The sequence below is a fragment of the Arvicanthis niloticus genome, chromosome 13 (assembly GCF_011762505.2).
Source record: "Arvicanthis niloticus isolate mArvNil1 chromosome 13, mArvNil1.pat.X, whole genome shotgun sequence".
NCBI lineage: Eukaryota > Metazoa > Chordata > Mammalia > Rodentia > Muridae > Arvicanthis > Arvicanthis niloticus.
The window spans coordinates 72,603,227-72,614,418 of NC_047670.1; the positions used below are offsets into that span (position 1 = coordinate 72,603,227).

General features: G+C 43.0%; 1 protein-coding gene across 2 annotated transcripts; it reads right to left on the reverse strand.

Annotated features, from left to right (window-relative positions):
* Positions 1 to 1,630: 1,630 nt before the first annotated feature.
* On the reverse strand, positions 1,631 to 10,503 carry LOC117719325 (olfactory receptor 8S1-like). 2 transcript variants are annotated; one of them, XM_034517490.2, is made up of 2 exons: positions 10,041 to 10,503; positions 1,631 to 4,545 (listed from the first exon to the last, which is right to left on the reverse strand). In XM_034517490.2, the coding sequence occupies exon 2, from the start codon at positions 4,541 to 4,543 to the stop codon at positions 3,626 to 3,628; it is 918 nt and encodes a 305-aa protein (XP_034373381.1). In that variant the 5' UTR covers positions 4,544 to 4,545; positions 10,041 to 10,503; the 3' UTR covers positions 1,631 to 3,625. The 2 variants fall into 2 exon arrangements, with proteins under 2 accessions (XP_034373381.1, XP_076768121.1); XM_076912006.1 differs by lacking the exon at positions 10,041 to 10,503 and adding an exon at positions 4,833 to 5,053.
* Positions 10,504 to 11,192: the final 689 nt, after the last annotated feature.

Sequence of the window (11,192 nt, forward strand, 5' to 3'; positions counted from 1 at the left end):
GTAAAGAAAATCTTTATCAAGGTAATTAGAGATTGGAGGTCAAAGAAAATAAATTAGATATGACGATATAAAATGCCAAACCTTTTACATGGTTGAAGATGCTATAAATAAAGATGGACAAATAACAGAAATGAAGAAAAATTTGCTGTTTAAAATAGAGGCAATGATTAATATAACTGAAAATATACATAAGGCACTAGTGACTTTAAAAAATGAGTAAAATTTAAAACTGGTTGGTTGATATGATTTGCTGATGTAACATGCAAATATTTGATTAATATGCATATAGACATTACCATTTTCTCATGGTCAAAGGAAATTGGTAATTTAAAAATTAAGTATCACTGTGCAAGAATTCAGTTACACTGGAGGCTTGTTGCTTTGTTTGTTGATGAGCTATGAGGTGTTGTAGCATACATTGAAAAGGCTAATTAAAATTAGAAACAAGAACACACTTGCAGAATAGTCGACTGATTATATCTGCCTAGACAGAGTAATCAGCCCTTAATAATTCTGCAGCACTAAGGTCTGTCAGATGATCCTGGGCCAGAAGGCTGAAGATTTGATGGTCCAATGTTTTGTAGTATAGGGGCTTTCCAGGTGTTCGGCGGTCTCTATAAACTGGCTAAGTCTTAGAAGCTATGTTTAGTGCTTCCCATAATTTCAGTTAACTCAGTCATTCTAGATTTCTGATGGGGTTGAAGACCTATAGTCTCACAGCCAATCCTGGCTATTTACTTTGAGAGAAATGATCTGAGTGGATGGCTTTCAGTGACATTCATTCTAAAGCCAAGAAAAAAGCCAGGTTCAAAACTAAGTGTTTTAGTTAGGAGAGATGACAGAGGTTCTGGTTAGTCGACAAAATGATAGACTAGGTATTCTCCTGTGCATCTTAATAATTATATATAATCCTATATAGCCTCCTTTTCCTGAGAGGTCTTTTGTTGTTGGTTTTAACCTATGAAACAAACTATAGATTTCACTGACAATCATGATTCCCGTTTCAGGGCCAGTTACCATTCTTCGGTTTTATGTAACTGAATCAGATAGCAAACGAACGTTATACAGAGGCCATGGGAGACTGAGAGGTAGTGGTGCTGAGTTATGGACAGTAACTGAGAGCATGGCTTAGCCTTAGTTTCCTGCTTAGAGTCAGGCACCATCAACTTGCTGATAATAACTTCGCAAGCACACACATCCTATGTCTTATTTCTTCACTAAGCGAAGAAAACTACAGGCAGAACCTATCCCACGTACGTGTTAAGATGATTAAGTAGAATAATCAAAGTCATGGTTCTATATTAATTTTCTGTTACTATCATAACAAATTATTACTAATTTAATAGCCAAAAAACTGTACTCATACCCCGACAAATCCATCTATAACACAACCTCTACTCTAAAGCTCAGGGAACAAGGTAGGAAAGGCAGGGGGGTGGGGATGTCTGTAAGAGCCAGAGGAACAGAAAGTTTGCTGTGAGAATTGGGTCTCCTAGAGACGTCCAGAAAAGCTACACCCATGAATTCTCATCAACATGTGTAGGTTTAGATTTTTTTAAACCTACTTGTAATAAGGTTTTTTTTTAATGCTTCGACCCCACTCTTCTTGGGTCGATTCCAATCTCTGTCTGTCAGGATACCAGTAATCCAGTTCAGAAGTGTCAGGGTAGCAAACAGACCCAGCAACAGTGGCCCGATCCAGCAGAAACCACCAGACCTCCACTGCCGAATAGCACAAGTCAGCAGCAGCAACCAGCACCAGCCAGGATGCCAGGAGAAGTTCTCCACTGTGCCTCTCTCGATGAAGCGAAGATCAGCAAAGATGAAAAGTCTAGACCAACAAAGAGTTGCAGAGCTAGCTACGCAAGTGTCCACCACTGTCCATTGAGTCCTGTTTGTACTCTCCAAATACCACGTGTCCTCCCACAGGTCTTGCTTCAGCAAAACACCACATGAGGTGGCCTCACCACATGAGTCTGTATTGGCAAAACACCATGTGAGTCTGTATCACCTGACATGACTAGAAACTTCCACTTCAAACATGGCTGCCTAAACAAGACATACCATACCACCAGTTGAAATGGCAACGTGGGTGGGGGAAGTCTCACAAGGCCTCACCCCCAGACGAAATGCTACAGGCGATTAAAGCCTACTAAGAGAGAATCTGTCTTTTCCAAGGGTTATCCAGTTAGTCAGTTAGTTATCCAATCTTAAGTGGTCAGCTTTAAAAACATATACACTTGTGTGTGTGTGTGTATGTCTGCGTGCGCGCATGCATGAGGTGTGGGATAGCAATAATTAAAGAAAAAACTCATGAATTTGAAATGAAGTGGAGGGATGTGGGAGTGGCTGAGGGTGGGAAAGGGTGTGTGATAAAAATGATGTAAATACGGTACTCGTGGATGAAACTCTTAAAAACTAAAATAAAACATTTTTTAAGTCATGCAGATATGTTATGGTATAATACATTAGGTTAGAAGTCTCGGTGGGCTGGACACTCTGCATTGCCCAAGGGCAAAAATGAAGGCGGGACAGTACCTGCAAAGAAGCCCTTCAGCCTCCTCAGCTTCTTCTGTCTCTTCTGCCTCTTCTGCCTCTTCCAGGCTCCTGGTAGAGCAGTGCGAAGAAGCAAGCTTCCTGTCTCTCTGCTCTCTGTTGGCTGGCGTTCTCCATTTCTAGAAGCTGGCCACAGCTCCTGCCTCATCAAGAATGCCCACATTGAGAGGCAGGAGTGACAGTAAATCTTCCTTCTGCTTATGTTATCTCCATCCTTCCTGTTTGCCTGATCTTTTCTGTGTGTAGCTGTAGAATACTTGCACCTTTACAGATTCATGTGATTGTGTTGGACCCCCAGGATAATCTAGGATACTCTTCTTATGTTATAATCTGAAGTAAATCTACCCAGAGGCCCCAGGAATTAAAAGTGGAAGTCTGTTGCTATCCCAGGAATGTAGTACACTTCTTGGCACAAGTTAAGAAATATATCAAATTTGATATTGTTATTCTTTCTTAAAATATCACCCCAAGGATAGTTGCCAGAGAACAGGGCTGTGTTTTATTAAGGAGGTAAAGTATTATAGGCTTGGTTCCAGGGAGTTCCTTTTGTTTATAATTAATATTTGAATTCCCTAGAAAAAATCTGGATAACTTCTCTTGAGTCTTGATTTCACTCCGGGTTAGAATGTCTGGGTTGGAAAGCTTCATCAGGAGAAAAAGACAGAACTGTCAGCCTCTCCTGTGTCACCCCAATGATGGTCATCTGCTTCTGAGGGAGTCATATTTCCTGAAAATTTGGGATATATTTATTTAAACATGAAAGAATAGTGAGCTGCCAGTGACAACAGCTATTTATACAGACATGAAAAATAATCATTTATGTAAGAGGCTGTCCTGGAAGAGAGGGTTCACTGACCCATTTATCATTTTCTGAATAATATCTATCATCCTAAGAGTTCTCTGTTTCTTTCACAAATATTTCCAAAAAAGCAAGAGGCATGTCCCCAGGAGCACCTTCCATCATGGACAACTGAAAGCTCTCCTTAAAGCCCATTATTTGATCACATAGCACCGAGGTTTCCTCACTTCAGCTGTGAATCTTATCATAATGTGTGTGGTATTGAAGAGGCTAAAAATGCTTTCTGATCATTCTTCCCACCGCCGCCTTCACCTCCTTGTTCTTCAGGCTGTAGATGAGGGGGTTCAGCATGGGGGTGATCACACTATACTGCAAGGAGAAGACCATCTCCAGGGGGGACCCTGAAACCGGTAAGAGATAACTGATGAACCCGGAGCCATAGAACAAGATGACAGTGGTGAGGTGGGACAAGCAGGTGGAGAAGGCCTTGCTTCTCCCAGTGCTGGAGCTGACCCTCAGGACAGCGGAGACAATGCGGCCATATGAGCAAACAATCATGACAAGGGTTCCAAAGAAATGCATGACAGAGGAGCACAGCAGGAGTGTGAAGTTGGCAGCTGTGTCAGAGCAGGACAGAGGGAAGAGAGAAGACAGTTCACAGCTGAAGTGAGGAATCGTTTCATCCTCACAGAAATCTAAACTGACAGCCAGAAGGATATTGAGGAGAGCATCCACTATGGCCAGACCCCAGGAGAGCCACACCAGCCCCACACAGAGCTGACTACTCATCACCTGGCTGTAAAGCAAAGGGGAGCCGATGGCAACATAGCGGTCATAGGCCATCGCTGCGAGCAGACAGGCCTCTGTGCCACCGGTGGTGAAGACAAAGAAGGCCTGAGCCAAGCAACTTTCAACCAAAATGGTTTTCTCCTCAGAAAGTAGATTCTCTAGCATCTTGGGAGCTGTGACAGAGGAATGGCAGAGGTCCAGGAAGGACAGCTGTCTCAAGAAGAAATACATAGGTGTGTGGAGGTGAGAGTCAGCCACAATCACGAACAGCATCAGAGAGTTCCCCACCACGGTGAGGAGGTAAACCAGAAGGAACAGGACAAAGAGGGCAGGCTCAATGTAGGGGTCACTGGATAGTCCGAGAAGGACAAACTCACGGACAGCACTGTGGTTCCTCATGGCTACAGAGAAGAAAAAAAAAAAAGATACAAAAAGAAAAAATAAGATCCATCATTAAAGACCCTTAATACCCCTTAGCTACCCCAGATCAAAATCTTTCACTAGAAATCTCTGCTCAGCTATTTAAAAATGAACTCCCTGGGCGTGGCTAAAACCATTAACATTCTAAATCAACAGTGCTATCTTTCATTACGATGCCTTTCTCTGAGCTCAGTTGCGGCTGAGAATGATCCGTGTGAGAAATGTTTTCTGATCAAAGATAGAGAGAATAAGCCCAAGGACGGTTTACCCAGGAGATAAAGAGCTGAGGTGGGGATTGAAGCAGGTGCACAAACACTGTGTGTATTCTACAAACAACAGAAGAAAAGTCAAGAGTGCTGGACCAGTCATGGGAAAGTCAATCCTTAAGTCATCGCTTCCACTTAACTTAAAATGAGATCTTCGCTTGTGTGCGTGCACATGCATTATAACATGTTCTCTTGCATGCCAGAAATGAGAAATTCTATCAGCGCAAACCTGTAGGAACACAGCCAACGTCAAGTTTCAGAAATGACAGGAACCAGCAAGACCTCAAAGAACCTGACGGCTATGAAGTTAAAGTGCTTGTCATCTTTCTTCTTTGAAATACAGACAATTGTTCAGTGTTTGGTGTCATACTGTTATTTAATTTTCAAATGTATGCATATAATAATGAGCTTTTAGAATGGCAGTCTAGATTTCCAATGCCCAGGACTTTTACGGCAATTTTTTGCCTACATTGAGTCACGAGATGCTGATCCCTGCTTGAAACATGTTCCTGTTAGAAGCCCATTCTAACACCCATTCATCTGATAGACACTCAGTAGCCTCCCGTGCACATAGCATGTGTGGGCTTTGTCAGCCCCTCACAGTAACTTAACCTGTCTTCTCACATGTGTGTGCATTGCGCCATGCCAACCTGAGTCAGGAGAGAATTGTCAGATAGTCTTGCTTTCTCTCTCTTCTCACTCAGCCTTAATTCACCCTGTTCTTCTGTGAAGACTGTAGGTGACCCCTCTGTCACAGGCAGAACAGCTGAGCTTTCCAGATTTGGAAAGAAATGAAACCCAACCAGCCCGACTTCTCAGCAGGTCCACCCTGGGTTATGGCGCTGTATCAAGAGCAACATTTTAAGGGAGCAAACCCCTGGAAGCTAACATTTTATAGACTTAGCATTGATAATATGAAATGGTAAATCAGATATTGTATCCGGACATGTGTTTTACTACTTTGAGAAGAAGAGAGAATTCATCCTCTTTCTCTCTTTAGACATGGAGGTTCTCAGAGCCCATCATCAGATCTGCCCACCCCATCTCAGAGGAAAGCAATGCAGAAGAGACCTTAGGTGATGGTTCATAGTGGTCATAGGGGATTCCAGAGTCAACACACGTTAAAAATCCACCCCTTATTTACATCCTCTAAGCACACCCAAGTGGCTGCCGAGATTCCAGGAGCTATAGAGTGAATCCCAACTTTTTAATTTTTTTTTCTTTACAAGAAATTAAACCTTACTCGTGTAATTCAGATGGCCACACTTGAGTGTTCATACCCAAAAAGGAAAACGAAAAACTGTTGTTTTATGACACTGGGATTGAAAGGGAAGAAAAAATTCTAGTGTCACATGCCATATTTTCTACTGCCAGGAGAGCAAAGTGAGCAGCAGAAAGGACTGTGCTGGTGATGGTGGGAAGTACCAGCTTCACACCGTGAACCTCAATAGGTGTGGCCAGTATAAAACGAGTCACTTCATTCTGCAGGCTTCTCCCTCGAGGTCATTTAGAGACCCTCAGGGGAAAAGTCTTTTAAAAATAAAATGAAACTTTCCATTTTGGCAGTGCCTGGTGCCTGAAATCCCACCCGTCATTGATTTGTGCAACTTGATGTATCAAATTGAAGACAAACAATTACAGAATACAACCGGAAAGGGTTTCCTTTAGATCCAAGCACTAATGGGGGTTGGGGGTGATGTCGACTGACTCTTGCTCAAGAGAAAAGGCTTCTTGAGAGCTGTTCATCTCAAAACCAAATAAGAGGTAGCACGCATAATAACTAATTCTCCATGTTTCTCCAATGAGAGGTAGAGACACAGTAACAGGAAGAGAGGAAGAGAGGGAGAGAGGGAGAGAGGGAGAGAGGGAGAGAGGGAGAGAGGGAGAGAGGGAGAGAGGGAGAGAGGGAGAGAGGGAGAGAGGGAGAGAGGGAGAGAGAGAGGGGGGGAGGACAACCCAGTCTATGTAGCTGTAGTGTGAGCATCTAAACAGTTGAAAGTCCCTATGCCACAGACACTTGGCACAAGCAGGAGGGAGAAAAGGGGAAAGCACTGAGGCCAAGTCGTAACTGCTAGCTAAATGTGTCCTGATTTTGCCCAATGCCTTCCCCCTTCTCCTTCTCCAGTTGGATACACTGTGGTGTTGGTTACAGGAGTTACCTCGCTTGGTTTTGTTTCATAAAGCATTCTTTAAAACTGTAGAGTCCACATTACATAGATCAGAACAAAGCAAAAACCTCAGGTAATTTCCAGACAAACCACAGCTATCCCTGCCGTGCAATCAGTTGACAAAGATTAGAACAGGATGTCTCCATGGGACGGGGAGGGCTGAGGGGACCATGCGGCAGCTGACATCATCTTACAGAGCACCCATTCCTGCATGCCAGGAGGAACACCAACAGCAAAGCACACTGCCTCTCACCTGAGACCTCTTAGTGCTTAATATCCACCCTAACATTGCAAACTGTATAATGAGGCTACACGCAGCAAGAGGCAAGAAAAGATGCCACACCTCTCTGTGGGGGCACAGCGAGAAAGTGGGCAGCCACCTGCAAACCAAGGAAAATGGCCTCCAGGGAAGCCACACTTATCTCACCTTGACCTTGGACTACTTGCTTCACCAGAAATACAATAGAATTTTCTGCTAATAAGACAGTAATTCTGCATAAGAGTTGCTTAGAGCTGAAACACGGTCCTTAAGGCAACATAGTACTACTACTTGTATTTGAAAAAGCTTCATGTCCCATCTGTTACAAAGTAAGGCTGGCAAGATATCTCAGCTGGTAAAGGTACTTGCTACCAAGCCTGATGACCTGAGTTTCACCCCTGGGATGTGTCCCACCCCCACGGTGGAAGAAGAGAACTGATCCCCACACACTGTCTTCTGAGCACCACGTGTGTGCTGTGGCACATGTCTGCCCACACTCCTATGCAAACACACATACTCAGTATTAGGTACCATTTGAGTTACTGATAATTATCTTAGGGTAGTAGTGGGGCTGAGGTAATGCAAGAGAACATGCTTGTTTCTGTGCGTGGAATAGTTAAGTAATAAGGGATGAATGTTCAAGGGTTATTGTCACCTTGTACTTAAATGATTCAAAGGGCAGATTCTACCCAGAGCATAAGCACAAAGGTATGTAAAAAGGAAAGATGTGTGCATACAGAAAGCAAAAATATTAATGCTTGAATCTGAATCTAGGTTAAATTATATTAGTGTATGATTCTTTCAACCTCCCTGTATGCTTAAAGTTATTCAAATTTTACCTTTGAGGGCTAAAGTGACAATCAACATTTGCCTTGTAGAATACAAGCATTCGAGCTTAGTAGCTGGAACCCACACATAAAAGGCCAGCTGTGGTGTATGCAGAGACAGTGATAGGCAGACCTGGGGATCACAGGCTTGCCAGCTTAGCTTACTTGCAGAGTTCCAGGCCAATGAGAACCACTTTTAAAAGCAAAATGGAGGAGCTGGAGAAATTGCTCAATAGTTAAAAGCGCCAGCTGCTCTTCCAAAGGACCCAGGCTCAATTTCCAACAGGCACATGACAGGTCACAAGTGTCTGTAACTCCAGTTCCAGGGGATCACATGCCCTCTTCTGGCTTCTGTGGGTACCAGGCACACACATGGTGCATAGACACCTGTGCAGGCAAAACACCCATACACACAAATAAATTTTAAAGTCAGAAGCAAACAAACAAACAAACAAAAAGCACCTAACAAACAACACCCAAGATGCCCTTTGGCCAAACACATACACTCAACCACACATGAGCAGACAGACACACACACACAATTTTTTTTAATTATTTGGTTAAATTTTCACACATACATAAATTAAATGGTTAACTTTTAATTAACAAACTTACCCATCAAAGGAATTTGAATTAACACAAAATAGTATTTTAGTACAATTATATATGCGTTTATCCATGTGTACACACACACACACACACACACACACACACACACACACACACCAGCTACAATGTATTTCCCTTGTCTATAAAGTTACCTCGTGTGTGATGTTAACTTCTGGTACACTGCTGTGCTCGGTTTGCACGCAGCCCCTCCACTCTCACCGGGGCCTCTCTAAATATATACTACATAGTCAGGTGTGTAATTAAAACAGCTGTCTCTATGCTCCTCTTTCTGTTTTCACTAAGTGGCTGATACAGATCATTATCTCTATGATACAAAAATATATACATAGAACTCACTGAGTCTACGTAAAAGATGGCAGACAGTAACTAAAACAGAAGACTAATGGAGGAATTCACTTCTGGTCCCTTCGAGTCCCTGCAGTAGGAGATGAGGGTGTTAAGATTTATTATTTGTTGGGAAACCGATAGGGAAGCAAAATCAAGCCAGTTATTTTCCTCGTGGCGTGATAACCACATAACCAGATCGATGCTTTAACATTCAATGTGGTGAGGGCTCGGCCACTGACTGATACTCATGGTCCCTGGTGTCAGTCAGGCTCTGCCCTGGGTTCTTCTGTTAACAGCTTTAATGCCCCATTTCACTGTCAAATTTTTCCAGTAGACACAAGTCATCTGGGGCACAGATATGGAAAACAGTCTCAAATTACTGAACTGTTCAGGACTAATGATGATTTTTAACTTGACATTTTCTCTTAAATTTTATTTATTATATATGTGTGTGCACATGCACACACTTGAGTTCAGGTGCCTCGGAAGCCAGAGGTGTTGCAGTCCCTAGAGCTGGAGTTACAGGTGGTTGTGAGCTGCTCAAGGAGGATGCTGGGAACCAAGTTTGGGTCCTCTGAAAGGGCGGTCCATGCTCTTAACCAATGAGCCAACCCTTCAGCCCAGTTTTCCCACCTTCATTGTTCCGTGCTGTAAGAATTTAATAGAATAATGAAAGAGCTCTGTTTCCAGTTTGATTTAAATCACCAGTATACCAATGGAGAAGGAGGAGGAGAGGTCCATCTGGGAATCCATAAGAGCAGCTTAAACCAAGGGAAGAGATTCCTGGAGGTGTGAGTGCAGGGAATCTCAGAATAGAAAAAGACACAAGACAAAAGAAATTCAAAACGAAACAATAATATCTCAGAAAGGCACAAAGAGAGAGAAGGACAGAAAAATGCCTCAAGCAGCTGAGAAAAGAAACAGGAATGTCTAGGCTGCTGGGGACATCAGTGTGCCCCTGGCGTGTATCCTGAAACTCAAGAAGCAAGCATACCTTACCTCAGGTGATTCCCACCAGGAAAGCTCATCCCTAGCTACTCAGCTTACAGGTCTGTATAGTCTTCAGTCTAGGGAGCTGAATGAGAAGTGTTCACATGGGCTGGGCTTCGGAGCGACCCTAGATAGTTGAGGACGCTTCCCTGATTTCTGTTTAGGAGTCATCACAACACTCTCCATTTTTTGAGCAATTTGTTTCATGCTTCTTAGTACTGATCACAATCATTTGTCCGTTTGACATCTCCCAGGACTGACAGTTTGCTGTTAGCATTGTCTGAAGGAACCCTCCAGTGTATACCATCAGGAAGGCAGCGTGGTGTAGAGTCAATGAGGCCAGCGGATTGAGTCAGGGAGCCTTAGAAGCAGTTGACTCAATGCCAGGCAGTCCCCGGAGTCACGCAGAAGCTTGACTTTGGCACCGTTAATTAAACAGAACTTTTTTTTTTTTTAGAGTAACAGGGGACTTTATTATGTATTATCTTTGGAAAGTCTGAATTAAACTATTGGATGGGAAATCTTGCTGTGCTGACGACAGCTCACTGGAACAGGAGAAAGCCTGTCCCTGTGTAGGAAGACTCGATTTTTCCAATGACAAAATCCAAGGGGAACAAACGAACCATCTGAGACTTAACATGGAGCCTGAGACAATTGTCCTTCCCTCCTGATCATTATCCCATGTGTGCATGAAGTGGGTTTGTAGGAACAACTGCACTGAGTAGCCAAAGAGCCAAATGAGAAAAAAGAGTAGACCTCTTCTCATTATTACTCTATTATACAAGAAATTACAAAACGATCTTCCATTACATCATTAGGCACCAGACCTACTTACCTACACAAAGTGATTTAGCAGATACGCCCAAGGTACTTCTTAGGAATGTGCTCCATGTCTAGGCCTAGATTGATTGGTTTTGTCATTTAACTGTATACCCGAGCGCTTTTTTTCATGCCTATAGGAAACAATCAACATACTCATTCATACTGGATTCATCATAAAGTCTTTCTCCCATTGATAACTATTCAAGGTAATTGTAAAGTAAATCTGCTGTAATGAGTTCTATACCAGGCATTCTATGCCTGTATTGGGTGTGTGTGCTAGTTCTCTGTGTTCCAACCCTGTACTTAATAACTGCATCAGAGTATATGCCTGATAGCCTG

Bases quoted from the DNA above. Each gene is read 5' to 3' on its own strand.
- LOC117719325 (XM_034517490.2), bottom strand. From the start codon at position 4,543: ATGAGGAACCACAGTGCTGTCCGTGAGTTTGTCCTTCTCGGACTATCC.